This window comes from Ahaetulla prasina, chromosome 2 (genome assembly GCF_028640845.1).
Source record: "Ahaetulla prasina isolate Xishuangbanna chromosome 2, ASM2864084v1, whole genome shotgun sequence".
NCBI lineage: Eukaryota > Metazoa > Chordata > Lepidosauria > Squamata > Colubridae > Ahaetulla > Ahaetulla prasina.
The window spans coordinates 21,789,220-21,808,389 of record NC_080540.1 but is presented as its reverse complement, the minus strand read 5'-3'; the positions used below and the strand labels follow the sequence as shown (position 1 = coordinate 21,808,389).

General features: G+C 42.7%; 1 protein-coding gene across 5 annotated transcripts in view; it reads right to left on the bottom strand.

The window, feature by feature from the left end:
* MTMR14 (myotubularin related protein 14) overlaps nucleotides 1–19,170 on the bottom strand; it is a 111,699-nt gene that overhangs the window by 50,469 nt on the left and 42,060 nt on the right. For 4 of the 5 annotated variants that reach the window (XM_058167609.1, XM_058167611.1, XM_058167612.1 and 1 more), the window contains exons 10-16: nucleotides 17,223–17,289; nucleotides 16,009–16,094; nucleotides 15,151–15,227; nucleotides 14,805–14,841; nucleotides 11,591–11,661; nucleotides 7,715–7,764; nucleotides 4,798–4,930 (exon numbers count right to left, since the gene is read on the bottom strand). In XM_058167609.1, the coding sequence (XP_058023592.1) occupies nucleotides 4,798–4,930; nucleotides 7,715–7,764; nucleotides 11,591–11,661; nucleotides 14,805–14,841; nucleotides 15,151–15,227; nucleotides 16,009–16,094; nucleotides 17,223–17,289 (521 nt within the window). The remainder of the gene's footprint in view (nucleotides 1–4,797; nucleotides 4,931–7,714; nucleotides 7,765–11,590; nucleotides 11,662–14,804; nucleotides 14,842–15,150; nucleotides 15,228–16,008; nucleotides 16,095–17,222; nucleotides 17,290–19,170) is intronic. The other variant, XM_058167610.1, reaches the window with a different exon arrangement.

The window sequence follows — 19,170 nt, the reverse complement described above, 5'->3', positions numbered from 1 at the left end:
AAGTCAAGGTTTCAGTGCCGCTGTAACTTTGAACAGTCACTAAGTGAATTATTGTAAGTCAAGGACGACCTGTACATGTTTTTAGGCAGACCTGCTTAGATATTCATTAGCATGACAGACAGATAAAAGGGAACAGTCTTTATGTGGCTTAGACCACGGGTGTCAAACTTGCCACGTCACATTGCTGTCATGTGACATATTGCAATGGTTTTTGCCTTTGCGGAGCTGGGGTGGGTGTGGTTTGCGCTTGACACATCCGGCCCACAGACCGGGATTTGACAGCCCTGGCTTAGACCAACTGTTGTGGTCCACCAGCAGCCTGCGGAGCTGGCAACGAAGTCAGACAGCGATGAGGCTGAGGAAGATCATGGATCAGTCCTGGAGGCTGGGGAAGGCCCGGATGAGGGCTCTGCATTGGAGGCAGAAGTGGGGCCAGGGCCATTGGGGAGTAATGTGCAGCCTCCAGAGGCTGATGGTAGTGAGGCAGAGGAACAGGAGGCGCCTGTTCCTAATGCGCGCATGAGAAGAGCTGTCAGAAAGCAAGAGCAGCTAAAGCAAAGAGGACAACTCGGGAGTAGGGCCAAGAGATGATTGGCCCCTCCCATAAGGCTTAAAAGACCAGCAACGGCATATGGCCTCGTTGCCGGAAAACAATGTTGATAGCTTTGCCTTGCTGCACTTGTTTCTTATCGGAGTCTTCTGCTTTTGAACTTTTGCCAAGAAAGGCCTTTGGCAGTTTGCCTAATTAAGACCAAGGTTGGTGATAAGACTGAGGAACTGTGTTGGGAAGAATTTGCTTTGATTTAGTTTGGACTACGCTGAGAATGAGTTAACTTTCAGCTGTTCTAATAAAGTTTGTTTGTTTTTAAACTGACTGAGTTTACTACTACCTACTTGGGCCTGGGTCACAACACCAACCTGGAAATGGGCTGTATCCATTCCACACGGTCAACTTCCTTCCAGAGGCTCTAATTACTAAAAGAACTTCAGGGATCTTTCTGCTTCAGGACCAGCAAAGCCATACACAATTCAACTAGACTTGCTATCAAGGAAGTGCTGTGGCTTTTCAATTGTATTAATCAGGTTTTGATGCTCAAGGGATCTGAACCTGCCACAGCCTCCCTACCATGCCTTTCTATCTCCTTCGCTCCCCATCCAGGCATCTCTGAATTTCCGGATGCTTGCTAAGCAATTATCAGAAGTCTGGCTTATTTACTACCTGGGGCTGTGTATGTTAATAAGGACTCTCCCTCAATCCCCAGGATTTCCTTGGAAAACCCTCAGCCATTCTTTCTCTAACACATAACAGCAGCCCCAAGCTTTCAAAAATCTCTTCCCTCTTCCCCCTCACTTTCCTTGTGACTGTGGCAGGTACAAGGCTGAGATTTAATGAAGTGCTTAGTAGCTCAGCTAGCGGCACTCAAGCAAGCAAGCCGCCAGAGATGAGATGCAATTAAAAGGAAAAAGGCTGTTCCAAACTGAACAGGCCCCATGTCCAATTTGTGCAGCCATCCGAGTTCTGGTTAGAAGGGATGCTGAGGGAGAAAGACCCGGAATACCTCTTAAAAATGGGTCTCCTTGTATACAGGCGATTTCCTTTTCTCACCAGTAGTTTGTGTCACCTCACTCAAGCTGACATCATCATTGAAGCCCAAGCTTAAGACATTTCCCCCCCCGCCCCCCAATTTCATGACAACTCGCAGTACAAGACAGACAGCGTAAGTACTTAAATCATTGTGAAGTGACAGCTTCATTTTGAATCAAGGACTATGACCTTTACCTCAGCTGGATAGTTTCCACTCTCAAAAAAACTGTTCTACTTTCATTTTAAGAATTTGATTCCAGCACTTTTGTTTTAAAGGGGGAAATATACAAAATAAAAACAACTCTATTCAAAAATGCCCTTTCGGTTGACAAATAAGGATGTTTTTATCAATTTTAAACCTTGGGCCTATAACATGATAATCCCTAACCTTTGTTTCATTTTAAACTTGTTTCTTCAATATTCTTAGAAAACTGACTTCTTCTTTCAGCTCCTCGCCAGCAAATCCTTCCTTTACTGGACACTGTACATATGCTAGAAATAGGGTGAAATAAACAAGGAGTACATGGAAAAATAAGGCATGGCACCAAAGAGTATTGCAGACGTCCCCTCTGAAGTAATTTATGCAGTATTTGAAAGACGTCCCCTCTGAAGTAATTTATGCAGTATTTGAAAGACCATCCCCAATAAGGGTTTCTGTGTTGACCTGTGTATCTGAACCAGATACTCCAAGATTCAAAGGCTTAAATAATGTAAATAGAGCAGTCACTTTAGACAAGTATCTCACAATATACTTTGGTAAAATAATTTGTTCTTCCGGTTATGGAATGTCCATTCTTTTGCTCAGTCCTGCTGTCCACCACAAAACGACGACATTCAGCTTTGAATGGTTTGCCTGCCCTCCTGTTGGTTCAGTTTTCATCATCAGGTCTTACTTCTATGTGCATATAGCATCTATAGGGTACAGGACAGACTAATAGGCAAGGGCAGCCCTTTCTAGAATGCCCCTGCCAGGAAAAGATTTAGATTTCTCCGCCACAGACACATCGTTTATGTGCTTCAAGAGGCAAAGTGTGACACCAGCAAGCTGAGAATTTACAGTTACCCAGAGGACTTCCACTGGCTTCTCAGTGCAGCCCAGATTTAGCTCAGAATAATTGCACAGTAAAATATCATTAGCACACATGCTTGGGGAGAAGAAAGAAAAATTAAACGGAACAGGGAAAGCCTGCAGCAAGGTTCTGGACTCCCCAGCCTCTCTGCTCCTGCCTGTCATGTGGGAGAGGACTAGCAGGCTCCCCAGATCCTCTAAAAGGGCTCCAAAGTCCAGCCAAAGAAAGGTGGGGAACAGAACCCCAAAATGGAACTGGAAAATACTTATTTCAGCCAGGTATACTGCGCAACATTGTGCAGTTGTGCTGTATATTATGCCTGGGCAAATATACAGCTGCTGATTCGGTTCTACAGAGGAATTATTGAGTCTGTCATCTGCACCTCTATAACTGTCTGGTTTGGTTCTGCAACCCAACAAGACAGACACAGACTTCGGAGGATAATTAGAACTGCAGAAAAAACAATTGCTACCAACCTGCCTTCCATTGAGGACCTGTATACTGCAGGAGTCAAAAAGAGGGCTGTGAAAATATTTACAGACCCCTCACATCCTGGACATAAACTGTTTCAACTCCTACCCTCAAAATGACGCTACAGAACACCGCACACTAGAAAAAACTAGACACAAGAAGTTTCTTCCCGAACGCAATCACTCTGCTTAACGACTAATTCCCACAACACTGTCAAACTATTTATTAAGACTGTATTACTATTATTCATCTCTTCCTTACTAATATCTATCTCTTCCCACTTTTTACTATAACCATGTTGCTTGTATCGAAAGATTTATATTGTTTTTATTTGTTTCAATTTATATTGTTTTTATTTGTTTCCTAGTACGATTTGATAGCTTATTAGTAACCTTGACTAAGTGTTGTACCTTTTTATTCTTGATGAATGTATTTTATTCTCCTTATGTACACTGAGAGCGTATGCACCAAAGACAAATTCCTTGTGTGTCCAATCACACTTGGCCAATAAAGAATTCTATTCTATTTGCAGATTGAAGACGTATTTCTGCAAAGAACTACTGGGAAGCTGCTTCACTATGGCTGTGAGAACTTCAAGCTCAGCACTGACTACCCTCACCGGCATCCATTCTCCAAGGACAGTGAGGAATCTCTGCCTGGCCATGCCATAGATCTGACTGCAAGACTATCAAATGAACATGGAGGGGAGGGGGGGTTTCAGGAGAACCACTTTCAGCCCCAAAGGTCTCCCCAGCCTTAAATGAAGGTTTGGGATCATACAAAACAGGAGCCTCCTTGATGAAAACCAATGGGTGCCTTGGAGCACTGAATGATCGATTAGATTGTGAATGGATTTTTTTTTATTTTTTTTTGGTGGCCGACAGCCATGCTTAATATTTTGGAAGAGCTCACAGGGCACAATAAACAAAGCAATGATGCAAATGAGCCGAGCCTGAAGATGGTTTTGGAAAGAGATTCGGGAGTTCCTCATTGAAAGATTATTTCACCAACTTACACTACATTTTCCATGATTTGCTCTCACAAACTAGCACAAAACCGTGCTAGCAATTTTCACCCATTATGCCTGGATCAGACTGTTAAGAAGAGATGCTTCTCAGCTGTATCTGGTCTGCCCTTCATTGTGTGGAAACAACTTAACAATAGGACTTAGACTTATATACTTACCCTGTAGTATTTACAGCACTCTCTGAGCATTTCACAGTGTCAACATGTTGTTGCCCTCAACAATCTGGGTCCTATTTTACTGACTTCAGAAGGATGGAAGGCTGAGTCAACCTCGAGCCCATCCGGGTCAAACTCCAGACTATGGGCAGAGTTAACCTGCAATACTGCATCCTAACCACTGCGCCACCAGTGCTCATGCCCATTAAATTAATAATTCACCTACACATAATGAAAAGTGGTCATTATAAAGACATGTAATAATGAAGAGATTTGTACAATGTTATTATTTAGCAGCAACACCCACACGGGGAGGAGGGGGGAGGGGGGCAAGAAAGTATTCTCTCTTTCCATCTCCCTCTGCTAAATTAGGTTGCTGAAAAAATTCCCAGATTTTCGCCATTCTGCTTTCCTGGTCAATGTATAGAGTCATTCATCTTCAGAACATACAGATTTCCCACAGTAGAAAGTTTGTATATAGGTGCTGACCAAGAAGCTTGAGGTCCTGTTAGCATCAACTCCACAGCGTCGTAAGTGAAACTCCCTGCAGCTCCAGGTGAATTCTCCATCATAAGAGAAAAGTCACTGCTCAGACTGGTGGTGCTGCCCCGGTCCCTCTGCTCTGTAACACACAAAAGCATCCCGAGTAGGAGTGAATTGATATGATGTCCATACCCACCTGGAGAATGATGAAGTCCTAAGGTCCTCATTAACACATTTCCAAAGAGAAAAAAGCCAAGCATGAATTCATAGATGACAGAGAGAAACTGCTCATACTGCAGACTAGTTCAAGTTCTGCAGGTGGGTATCTGGAAATAGAACGCCAAGATATATTCTGGCTCTAATTTTTCTCAATAGCACCAGCAGCAAAATAATGCTTTTGTAAGATCACAGTAAATCATGTCTTGTTTAAGGATGTTTACTGGAATAAAATGAAACTTGCTGGAGTCATACAACCTGCTAAATCAAAAACAAGTAGTTGTTAAATTCCACTCATTTAACACCATCATAGCTTGGAATGGTCAGTAAACAAGTGGTTGTTAAGCAAGGACTACCTGTATTGCACTAGACACCGAGTGTTAAGTGCAATTTGTTTTTACACACAATACATCTATGAGTGTCTGTAACTGAGCCTGTTCTATCCCCTCTATATAATAGTTATTTCACTAGATTTCACATGAAAGTACATAAGTGAGTACAAAAATGTACAATGGAGGATTAAGGTTTTTTTAAAAAAACATTAATCCTCCATTCTATATTTTAAAAAAAAGAAAACAAACCCAGATTTAAACTTCAGAGGCAAGCTTGAAGGGTGGGCAGGCAATTACCTTAAAAAATCAGAGTTGTGGGAGTTTTTTGGCAAGGGGAGAGAGAAGGTAGATGTAAGATTTCAACAGCATAAATGGAAACGAATGTGTTTTGCATAACTTGTGTCCCTGTATCAATTAGAATATTCATGACCAAGTTATGGCTATTTTATGTGCATAGAAATTGGCTTTTCTTGCCAGAGTATACAATATCCTAAATTTGGAATGTCCAGAAATAGACTCTTTTTTAGAAGTGGTTAAAGAAAGCAAGCAGAATTAAAAGGACTCCTACGCTATTTATTTTAATTGCTGGAGATAGTCAAGATGACAGCTAAGCGATGCGTTTCAAAATTGAGCAGTGCCATCTGCGGAACCCAGCACAAGGCTTCTCCAGAAAAGTGATCATGTCATGTTCAGTGGACAAGATCTGCCAACTGGTGCTGGCTGGAGATGGCAAGACCAAGGCTGGGAAGAGTCCATGCTAAGACCAGCAGCCCTCTGCCTCTTACCCATCTTCTACCCCTTCCAGAGACAGCTAGAAATAGAAGCAGGAGTTGAAAAAGCTAGTGGCCAGAAGGCAGTCACAACTCTCCGGTCCTGCACAACAAAAACTGTTCAAGAAATACATCTTGGACAGAAGAGGCACATTGACATTATTGTTCTTATTTTGTATCAATGTTTCTGAGATATTGGAAGGCACACTGACTTATTATCCCATTCCCCTCCCATTGGAAGTCATCGGTCTGGCTCCTGCAGTTTTCCAGAGTCATTATCTTCACCTGTCCCCAAAGGGATGGATATGGGACAATGGTGTGTGTGGTGAACGATGGTAGTCTTTGGGAACTCAGACTGGGTGTTTGTCATATTTTGTAGCAGCGTAACACTTTCCAGACAAAGTAATAAGAGACTGGGGATTTAAAAGCTCACTACTCCTCAGAGAATCAACAACCCGTTAATCCTTAGGGCCTCTGGTGGCTCAACGGACTAAGTCTGACTGTTATTAACACAGCTGCTTGCAATTACTGCAAGTTCAAGTCCCACCAGGCCCAAAGTTGACTCAGCCTTCCATCCTTTATAAGGTAGGTAAAATGAGGACCCAGATTGTTGGGGGCAATTAAGTTGACTTTGTATATAATATACAAATGGACAAAGACTATTGCTTAATACATTGTAAGCCGCCCTGAGTCTTTGGAGAAGGGCGGGATATAAATTCAAAAAAATATTTTTTTTTTTTTAAAAATCCTTCAGGGTGTAAATATGGCCCTCCGCTGAAACAGACCATCATTAAAATCCCTATTGAAAATGCAACTGTGTTAACTTTCTTGCATTTTCTGATGTTCAGAGCAATGTATCAGTATTATCTAGCCAGAATTGCTCATCCACAAACAGGAAGATCAACAGGGGAAGCTTCCACAAAACTCTATCCGATAGAGTGCACTTCAGGCTGAGTATGCTCAAAGGTCACAGAAGACTGGCTTTTGGGAGGAACAGAACATCTGGAATGACACAAATACATGGAAGGACACAGGAAGGAAGGGGAGGGCTGTGGGGACACTAAAGAGCTGAAACGCTCATCTCTCTTTCAAAGCCAAAGAGCCAGCGCTGTCCGAAGACGTTTCCATGGTCATGTGGCCGGCATGACTCAACGCCAAAGGCGCATGGAGCGCTGTTACCTTCCCACCAAAGGTCATCCCTATTTTTTCTAGTTGCATTTTTTATGTGCTTTCGAACTGCTTGATTGGCAGAAACTGGGACAAGTAACAGGAGCTCAGCCTGTTACACGGCACTAAGGATTCGAACCTTTGAACTGCCGACCTTTCGATCAACAAGGTCAGCACCTTAGCCACTGAGCCACCGCGTCCCTATTGTGTGGTAGGTTCTGCTTTTTAACTCTATATTCTGTACTATCTGCTAGTGGCTACTTTCTCTAGATTTTGATGGACCAAACTGTGATCAGCTGACTTTACCAATTCCATGTGTCCTTCATAGCTTTCCTAAATCCTTCAGAAGAATCAAGAGTTACCATCTCAAAAACTGAGAAAATGGAGAGTCCCAGCTCAGATTAAGGGCCTTGTGTAAAAATAGAAAGAGAAACTCACTTAGCATACAGATTTCTTCCAGAGTGAATCCAGGTGGCAGACTCTTCCTTCTGGGACAGAAAGAAAAAAGTTAGGAAATGGGAAGGGCACATTCAAACAGCTCCATATCCTACTGCAGAAAAGATATGTAGCGCAGGGTTGAACCGTTGGGCTCTTAGGGCTCTCAGAGCTTGCTTTATATCTTACAGATGTTTTTATTACTCAGATAAATAATATCAGTGTAAGGAAGATGGGGTTTTTTTCTGGGTAATGAAAGTTGCATTGATGTTGTTAGTTAGCTGAGTAACTTGAAGCATTTGCAATTAAAAAAACAACCAAGCTCAGAAAGCACCAAGAACCCACCAGATCCATATCCTGAAATAGCAGAAAAAAATTCATCTTAGAATAGTTGCAGTCACATGATCTTCTAAATTATGGCTGAGGTTGAGGAACCAACTTTCTCTCCATTATGCAAGTAATTTCATGGATGGGTTTACACAACATGCCAAATCTTGGTTTCTGTGTTCTATCCTAACAAACAAGCAAGCAACCATGTTATGGTTTAATAGGATGGGCCAGTTTGCCCAATGCATTAAAACAAGACTAGATTTCCACAAGACACTGAACCACAAACTACCTAACCCTCCACTTTAACTTAATCTATTGCAGATTGAAGCAATGATTTACTTCCTATTTTGATTAAGCACAAGATGACGAAAAATGATTTGGCTAAGTCAATAAGCACCAAAAGAAGTGAAGAGAGAGCGAGCATATAAATTATGGGTTCTTTCCCAGTTTTTCAAATTTTAAAGAGGCCAGAGTCAAACTGTAATATGTGTATGTATGTGGATGACCTTGGAAGACTGGGGGGGGGAGTGATCAGAGTGTCCTACAGCTGCTCATGGTAAAGACCGATAAGCATCTTTAAGTATTGTGTAGCAATGGTCTAAAGTATTCTTGCCTCTAGTGGGACAATTGACATGCTGAAAATACTTTGGTAGCTCTTTCCTTAAGTTTGCCTTGTTTAGATCTCCCAAAATAATAGCCAGTGAATCGGGGTATTTGGCTTCAGCCTCCATAATTCAGTCAACTAGAGTTCGTAATGGCTTGTTTACACAAGACATAAACAGTAATTAGAAGAAATGAGGAAAAATGTTGCTTGTATCTTTCAATTTATATTGTTTTTATTTGTTTCCTAGTATGATTTGATAACTTATTAGTCAATGTGTAATATGTGTGTGTGGATGACCTTGGAAGGGGGGGGAGGGGGGGGGAGAGTGCCACAGCCAGAGGAACTGAAGTATAAAAAGCAGATTGGCCCACAGAGGAATGTGGGGATGGCAAAAGTCTAAGGACCCACCCTAGTTTCTTGGGCATTAAAGGAGATAGGGGAGAAATATATTTTTGAGATTGGCATGATGGTTTTCAATCTTGAGAGGTAATCCAGAGAGGAAACACACCCAGATGAACTAATTCTTACTTTATGTTAGGTTACAGAAACAGAATCTTGCAAGTCGGAAAGTACCTCTCTCCTTCATCACCTTTACAGCCTAAGAAACTAAGCCGGTCCTTTCTGAGACTTTTGCCATCCCCACAATCCTAGCCAAGCTGCCTTTTATATAACCACCTTGCTGGCTGCTGCACTTTCTCACCTCCCAAGGCCATTCTTACATACCATTACACAATGAGAGAACTTTCATCCCAAACGAAGTCCAATTCATCTCCTGAAACTGCTAACGCTATTTTTAGATTTTTTTTTTTAAATAAATCCTGCCTTTAGTATTTTTATAAATAACTTAAAAGCAGCGGATATACTAATAATTCTTCCTCCCTCCTATTTTCCCTGCAACAACCCTGGGAGGTGAAGTTGGACTGAAAGAGAATGAGTGGCCCAAAATCACCCAGCTGCCTAAGGTGGGACTAGAACTCACAGTCTCCTGGTTTCTAGTCTGGTGCTTAACCACAAGACCAAACTGGAGCTGATTATGATGTATTATTTTTGATTGTTTTCGGGGGAAGTTAGGAATTGATGATTGTAGGGGTATAATTAAGTTGGGACGAAAATTTTTTAGCATATGTTTGTTTTTATTTGTTTCCTAGTATGATTTGATAACTTATTAGTCAATGTGTAATATGTGTGTGTGGATGACCTTGGAAGATGGGGGGGGGAGGGGGGAGAGAGTGCCACAGCCAGAGGAACTGAAGTATAAAAAGCAGATTGGCCCACAGAGGAATGTGGGGATGGCAAAAGTCTAAGGACCCACCCTAGTTTCTTGGGCATTAAAGGAGATAGGGGAGAAATATATTTTTGAGATTGGCATGATGGTTTTCAATCTTGAGAGGTAATCCAGAGAGGAAACACACCCAGATGAACTAATTCTTACTTTATGTTAGGTTACAGAAACAGAATCTTGCAAGTCGGAAAGTACCTCTCTCCTTCATCACCTTTACAGCCTAAGAAACTAAGCCGGTCCTTTCTGAGACTTTTGCCATCCCCACAATCCTAGCCAAGCTGCCTTTTATATAATCACCTTGCTGGCTGCTGCACTTTCTCACCTCCCAAGGCCATTCTTACATACCATTACACAATGAGAGAACTTTCATCCCAAACGAAGTCCAATTCATCTCCTGAAACTGCTAACGTTATTTTTAGATTTTTTTTTAAAAAAAATCCTGCCTTTAGTATTTTTATAAATAACTTAAAAGCAGCGGATATACTAATAATTCTTCCTCCCTCCTATTTTCCCTGCAACAACCCTGGGAGGTGAAGTTGGACTGAAAGAGAATGAGTGGCCCAAAATCACCCAGCTGCCTAAGGTGGGACTAGAACTCACAGTCTCCTGGTTTCTAGTCTGGTGCTTAACCACAAGACCAAACTGGAGCTGATTATGATGTATTATTTTTGATTGTTTTCGGGGGAAGTTAGGAATTGATGATTGTAGGGGTATAATTAAGTTGGGACGAAAATTTTTTAGCATATGTTTGTTTTATTTTTAACTATACCTTGTGCTCGCTCCGGGAAGTCGGGGGGGGGGGGAGGGGGGTTGTGAAGGGAGGGGGGAGGGGAAAAAAATTTCTGTAAAACTTTTTGAATAAAAAAAAAGAAAAAAGAAAAAAAAAAGACCAAACTGGAACACGCAACCTATTATTTTGAAACACCTTCAACTATAACTCCCAAAGTCTCCAAGCCATGACTGTGCTAGCTGGGGATTACGGCATGAATAGTCTAAAAATGTGTGTCTCCTCTTGCATTGTAGGCCAATAGCATAAAACCCATACCGGCTCAAAATGGAACCTCAGGGGTCAAGGGCCGCAACTGGGTTCTGGAAGCGAGAGGGTATCTTGCTTGTGAGCTATCTGAAAGTTGGAATCCTGAATTAAATAGGCCCTTGGTGTGATCCATCAGAGTGGATCAGAATGCCTAACTGCAGAATGATGGGTTGCTCCCGGTTCGGTCCGGTTCCATAGAACCGGTAGCAAAACCAGCGGGAGGCTCTTCCCACCCGCCCCGACGTCATCAAGGGTGATTTGCGCATGCACAGAAGCGTGTGCGAGTGAGTGGTCCCGTTGCAAACTGGTTAAAGGTAAGTAGAACCCACCCCTGAACTGCAGGCGGTGTCACTGAAAAGGGATTGCTATGCTAAACTCAGCCAACAGATTAACTGAATTCAAGTCATGCTCTCCATCCCACCCCACCCCACCCCAATGTAGGGCTTCTAGAAATAGCTCTAGACCAAATGTTTTGACCCCATTTGTGCAGGTTACTGACTGCAAAATCAATTAAAATGAACTGGGCCAGGACACCAGGGTTTCTATTTTCCAGCAGAAAGGAAACGTGCGCAATAATAATATTCTCAGTCCTTCTTGCCTACCTCTGAGGGTGGCAGTTGCACTTACCTCAGCTGCTTAGCGGCAGAAAACTCCTCGGAGGTTATGTGCTTCAGAAAATCGAAGCAGAAAAAGAAAATCTAGAGGAAAAATAAGAGGAATAAAAGAGAGGTCAATTGCCACATGCAGGTAATCCTCGAACTTAGGACCACAGTTGAGCCCAACATTTCTGTTGCTAAGCGAGGCAGATGTTGAGGTTTCTCCCATTTTATAACCTTTCCTGCCACAGTTTTAATAAGTGAATCATTGCAGTTGTTAAGTTAGTAATACTGTCATTAAGTGAATCTGGCTTCCCCGTTGATTTTGTTTGTCAGAGGGGCACAAAAGGGGATCGCATGACCCCAAGACACCGCAACCGTCATAAATATATGCCAGTTGCCAAGCATCTGGATTTTGATCACGTGACCATGGGGAGGCTACAACGATCATAAGTGTGAAAACCGATTGTAAGTGACTTTTTTCAGTGCCTTTCTAACTATGAATGGTCACTAAACAAACTATTGTTAAGTCAAGGACTACCTGTAATCAAACAAGGGCTTCCTTCAGTTTGGCAAAGCACTGATCCTGGGGTCTGGCAGCCACTCCCACCAAACCCAATGAAAGTGGCTTCAGGATCTTTGTCTTCCACTGCCCTGCCCTCAGTACTGCATGCAAGAGGGATCAACAGTGGAACTGATTATTTAAGAAGATTATTTAAGAAGATAGCAGACTGCCATTTGATGGATGGGCAGAAATTGCTGTTTCCAATTCTCTAACTTTTATGAGTTCCCAAATCATTGGCTAAAAGTTATGAGGATCAGGCAAGGTGTGTTAAGAAAACCCATGATTAAATAATCCCCAAATCCCTATGGCTAAACATTACATTGGCTCAGGGTATCCACTGGATTCCTTGGAAGTCATGCTGATAGTGGGCGGCCAAGTTCTGACCTATGAAAAACGTAGGGAAATATATTGGATAGATTATATTTTGAGGGGGTGAAAAATTGAATTGGGTTTAATTATGTACCTGACTGATATCTTTGTTAAGAAAAATTTTAAAAAATTCAAAAAACCAAAACCAAAACCACATAGATTTATACAAATACCCTTTTCCCCCTAAAATAAGACATCCCCTGATAATAAGCCCAATTGGTGCCTAATGTGCTAAAATAAGCCCCTCCCAAAAAGAAACCCACCCCAAAAATACGCATGTGCAGCCGGTCCCCGCCATTTCCTCTGATTAAGGTTAGAGAGACAGAGCTGGAAATCAGGTAAGACAGCAAGAGGAGCCCCGTCTTGCTCCACCCCCCCCCCAAAATAATAAGACATCCCCAAAAATAAGGGCAAGCGCTTGTTTCGAGGTTCAAAAAAATATAAGACAGGGTCTTATTTTTGGGGAAACACTGTATAATTCTTCCAGGATTTCACAATTTTTCCAATTTGGAGCACTTTTAAACCACTTTCCTCAACTTGGTGCCCTTCTAAATTAAACTATGAATCCCTTGGGGCAGTGATGGCTAACTTTTTTGCCATCACGTGCCAAAAGCAGGGGGGAGATCAGGGGGGTCGCACACGCACATGCCCACATCCATAATTCTATGTGCCCTGCCCCACGTATCCCCCCCCCACTTTTGGCACGTGATAGCATGGTGGGCCTGGTAGGCCCGTTTTTCACTTTCCCCAGTTGGGAAGTGGGCTGTTTCTGGCCTCCGGACCATCTCGGGGGAGGCTGTTTTCACCCTCCCCAGGCTCCTAGAAAGGCTCTGGAGCCTGGGGAGAGTGAAAAATGGGTCTTCCCCCCACACCCCCGGAGGCCCTCCAGAGGCCAGAAACAGCATGTTTCCTGACTTCCGGTGGGCCCAGAAGGCCTGAAAATCAGCTGGCTGGCGCGCACATGCGTGACAGAGCTGAGCTCGTGTGCCCACTGGTGTGCCACCTGTGGCACGCATCCCATAAGTTCGTCATCACGACCTTGGGGCACCCTAACTGATACTTATGAGGGCCGTATTCTAAATGTATCTGGAGGTCACAAAGTCAGAGGCTGCTTTAGAAGATCCACTTGCTCAATCTTGTGTTATCTCAGTATTAATCACAGCAAAGGACGGGATGGGGAGAAAAGTGTTAAATGTCTCATTAAAAAAAAACCACAACTAACCAGCGTGACTGTAGCAGAAGGTAAAATTAGAGAGGGCACAGATGGGCAAGCCAAGTCTACAGTGAGACTTGTGCCAGAGGCAGTTTATTTTTCTCTCTCCCCTAATCCCACTTGCAAGACTGAACCAGAAGGGACCACAAGCCTGGCTGCGGCATGAAATCACACAGACACTCTGTGTGTGCCCTGTTTAATAAGCTGAGATATAATCACATGCAAGGGGAAAGGCAGGGTGTGTGGGGGCTAAAAATCTGGTTTGGGAAGTTCATAAGCATGATATAAACATGAGATATTGCTTGCTGGAGATCATAACATGATGGGTGCATCAAAGCCCAGAGTTCAAAATGGCTCTTTAGGCCAACTGTTTGCTCAGTTCAGGAACCCAAAGCAAAATATTTTTAACAGGTGGATGTCTAAATCTTCCCTGAATGAGAGCAGAACTATTGCTGCCGAGATCTGCTTGGGAACTTCCTAAAGGTGTCTAGCTGGCCACAATGGTGGATTTTTGGTAAGATCTAATGAAGTTCTTAGTTAGATTCCGTTTTCTCAATCCAGAATCTAGATATTGTGTACTCTTGTTAACCTCAGGTGTAGATTCATATTCAGAATAACAAAGTTGGAAGGGACCTTGGAGGTCTTCAAGTCCAACCGTCTGCTCAAGCAAGAGACCCTAAATCATTTCAGATAAATTGCTCTCCAATCTCTTAAAAACCTTCAATGTTGGAGCAGCCATACCTTTTGAAGGCAAGCTGTTCCACTGATTAATTGTTCTCACTGACAGGAAATTCCTCTTTAGTTTTAGGTTGCATCTCTCCTTTGATAAATTTCCATCTGTTACTTCTTAGCCAGTCTTTGGCTGCTTTGGAATCCCCTCTTCTCTGTGGCAGCTTCTTAGATATTGGAACATGCTATCATGTCACCCCTAGTCTTTCTTTTCACTACACTAGACATGCCCAGTTCTAATTCAGATGAAATGTATATATATATATATTTGAGCTTCTCTCTATTTTGCTGACTGGGAAATGCTTAAAAAGCATCTTTAGCATGACATGGACACTGCCGTTACATGGCACAATTTCTGGAGACACTTACTTCCTCTCCTTTGCTGAGCCGATCCACTAACATGTGCCTGTAGGAGGAAGAAGAGAGTTTTGTATTGACCAAGCACGTTCCAAACGGCTATGAAGACAGGTCCATCACATCTACGCAGACTAACCAGGATGTCTAGAATTTAGGTAGGGGTCTAGATCAACCCTAAGGACTGCGAGTCAAGTTCCCACTCCAAAGGACCACAGGACAGATGCAGAAACCCCCCCTCACCCGAGACAGAGGTTTTGAAAAGGATTAATCAAGAGGAATGGAGAAAGCAAGTTAAATCAGGCTTATCAATGCCTATGTTCTTCCCACCACCATGACCGCCTAACCCCAGCATGCCTACCCAAAGAGGAACCAATCGTAAGCCACTGTCAGGTAAAGAATCTCTGCAGGTTCCAGGGATGTGTGGATCAGGCCATCCTAAAGAAAAAAAGACTGAGAATACAGTAAACATTATAACGATTCCCTGCTCTGCGCTTCCCTCCTTTGTACACAACCAAACACCAAAATGACTTAGGAGCTTTGTGCAGCAGGACAGACAAACAAATCCCCTTTAAGAAGCCTTCTACAATATTCTCCCTTCTACAATATTCTTTCTTGTGCTGTGCATTCTGCAAGAAACTGCACAGCAGCATACAGTCTCGACCCTGGGATTTCCTGAGCTTAATGCCTTATTCCAAAAAGAAGCTGGAAGTTTGTTACAGATTCAAAGTGGTAGCATTAAGAAGCTCTTTTCCTACATCCTTTTCCTCAGGATGGCCTCTTGACTCAACATTTCAGTCTTCTTTAGGGGGTTTTTTTTCCTTCCACCACACAAAAGTTGAATTATGCAAATGGAAAAGATCCATGCAAATTTCATGTATGTGTGCCCAATTGGTTCACTGATAAAATAGCAACTTCTCTTCAGAGACATTGTAATGGTCAGGGGTAGAATCTGAACTCTTGAGTTCCCAAATTAACCCCCAAGTTACCCTAAAGCCCCTATCTTTTATAGAACAACCCCATGTTTTCTTCCAGCAGAGTCAGGCACTTTTAAAAGGCACCCCACAAAACCGTAGGGGCCTTGAACTCACTAATCATATTATAGGTTAAATAAACCTCCATTTTCATCACCACCACCACCACCACCACCATCCTGCCAAATCGTGGCTACACCACCCATACTAGCTACAGATACAGGAATGTGCTTATTGGTACTCACAGCCCACAGGGAGAGACGCAGGAGAGAGATGAAAAGCGGCGTCCTGTCCCATCCGGATATACAATGAACCAGGAGCCCACCATCATCTGTGCAAAGCCGGCAGGAAGGGAAAACAACAGTGGAGGGAAAAAGCTGAGTTACTTGTATGGCATTCGGATGAAAAGCCTCCCGCTGTCCCTGGGCCTCCAGCGGTCTCCAGGGGATAACGTAGCATATGCTAGGCCAGCTGCAGAAGACAGAGCCTTCTCCACACCCTGCCAGACAGAGGAGGTAAGAGCTACAGCAGGCTGGAGGACAACAGATAAAGGGGATATCAGAAATCACCCAGGAGGAAGGCTAGCTGCAGCATCTATTGTATAAAAGTGAGCAAAGAGGGGTTCATTTAAGCAGAGTAGCATAGAGTGGCGTGGCGTGGCATAGCAAAGCATAGCATAGCATAGCATAGCATAGCATAGAATAGAATAGAATAGAAGGGACCTTGAAGGTCTTCTAGTCCAACCCTCTGCTCAGGCAGGAAACACTACACCACTTCAGACAAATGGCTGTCCAATTTCTTCTTATAAACTTCCAGTGTTGGAGCATTCACAACTTCTAGAGTCAAATTGTTCCACTGATCAATTGTTCTAACTGTCAGGAAATTTCTCCTTAGAACTAAGTTGCTTCTCTCCTTGACTAGTTTCCACCCATTGCTTCTTGTCCTATCCTCAGGTGCCTTGGAGAATAGCTTGACTCCTTCTTCTTTGTGACAGCCCCTGAGATATTGGAACACTGCTATCATGTCTCCCCTAGTCCTTCTTTTCATTAAACTAGGCATACTGAGTTCCTGCAACCGTTCTTCATATGTTTTAGCCTCCAGTCCCCTAATCATCTTCGTTGCTGTGCTCTGCACTCTTTCTAGAGTCTCAACATCTTTTTTACATCACGGCGACCAAAACTGAATGCAGTATTCCAAGTGTGGCCTTATCAAGGTATTAGGAAGTGGTATTTTTGTGTATTCTTCCCACATGGAAGTGAATAAGGAATAATACACTGGTCAAATCATGTGGCAAAGAAACCCTCTATTAAATTAAATCTACTGGCTTCATGGTTGGTTTCCCAATTTTTGCCTAATTATATCTCCTTGATTTTTTTTAACGATCACTAAAAATTACAAGTTAGTTACGAAAATCCCCCAAATCACGAATTAACCAGAAGAAAAATAAACAACACCTCACCGTCACTATTGATAATGGAGATCAGAAGCTTCAGGTAGTTCTGTGTCTGCTGTACAAGGTCCCAGTTCTGGGTGGGGAGGGGAGAAAGAAAACAGAAAACATGAAGCAATAGGAGTCCATTGGGAGACACGTCCAACCCTGTTCACGATTTGGTTTCAAACACATTTAATCTAAACCCATCACCTGCTAACCTAATTTGTTTCTTTGTATATCTTGGCTTCGGTAGCAACATCTCAACTTCCACAAAATCAAATTCCCAAGACCAACTTTCACCGATTCTATCTTTTCCTTTTCAGAGGTACCAGTATTTAGTGATGTTTAATCTTTTCACTTGGCATGTGTTCCTATCTAATTGCAAGGCCTATTTTTCTCAACAGCATCCCTGAGAGGTAGATTGGTCTGAGAGAGAGTGACTAGCCCAAAGTCTTCAAGGGAGGACTTCGAGTCCAACTCCTTTACCACAAAACTACGCTGGCTTTCTTGCTCCTGTGCTTCTAGATTTTAAGGGCATCCTTTCTCTTTGTAAGTATCCAGAAGAGATCTGCCAAAAACTACATCCGTAATCAATAAGGACTGCCCACTTATGAGGTCCTAATGCAAATTACGAGAGAAGAGCTGCTTCCTGATAAAATATAGAAGGAGCTGTGTGGGCTTAATTATCCACAAGGGTTGAAGTTCAAAAGGCATCGGTTCTGCTTTTTGAAAACATTTCAAACAATACTCCTTAGCATAAAGAAAGTCCACTTTGACTGAAATCTTAGAAACTGAAATAGATTTGGGAAGGATCTGCTGCCCATAAATGACCTTCATGTCTTCCTAGTCTTTCCTATACCCCTTTTTCATCAATCCCATTCTCTGTAGGAGGTTCTGGCCTACTCTTTTCCTTATTTAAGATCATCTAGACCAGGGATGTCAAACTCGCGTCGTCACAGTGTCATCACGTGACGTATCGTGACTCCCCCCCTTCACTAAACCGGGCGTGGGCGTGGCCAGCGTGTAATGCATCTGGCCCATAGGCCGCAAGTTTGACAGCCCTGATCTTGAATATGTCTGTCATGTTTGCAGCTTAAATACCTGTCACTTGTGCATGGTGCTTCTCCTGTCATTCATTTCCCAATATAGCCAACTGAATGTTTTTGAGCCAGTCTCTCCCTTGCAGCCTCACAGGATTGTTGTTGTGAGGAAAATAGGAGGAGGACGGTGTGTTGGATAAGTTCAATGCCACAAATCATTTGTAAAAATAATGAAGGTGGAGTAATAAACAAATAAACGAATGAACAAAAGCAAAAGTGAATATATTGCAGGTCCACTAGAAGAGAGTGTTGTCTGTCCTGTCTGATAGGGAACTACAGCTAGTGGGACCCAAGATTTGGGCTTTTTCTGTTGTGGTGCACACCCTTACTTCAGAGGGAACATCATTCCTTCTGAGGTAAGACTGGCCCCATCCTTCCGGAAGTACAGTACCTTGGTACTCAACTGCTTTGAAATTCATTGAATGTGGTACTCAATACATTTTGACACAAAAATTTTGTCCCATTACTCATCATTTGTTTGCTACTCAACACACAAGCTAGAACTTGTCCGTATCGGCTGCCTTGTGACTCACTATATTATTCCTTATGGGAAAAATGTCTTTGGCAACTCATTGTTTTTGGTACTCATCTCTCTCAGAACCAATTAACGATGAGTACCGAAGTACCTCAAAACATGGCTGTGTCAACAGACTTGGGGATTTCAAGGATCTGGAAAATTGTTGCAGTGGGATACACTACACTGTCTTTTCGTCACGTTTAACAATACGGGTGTTTTTGTTATGGAATGTTTTCATATCTGTTTCTTTATGGTTATTTTTTATTGTACAATATGCCACCCAGAGTCACATCTGTGAGATGGACAGTTACATAAATACAGCAAATAAATATAATTCCTAAAATTACTTTTGAGATAA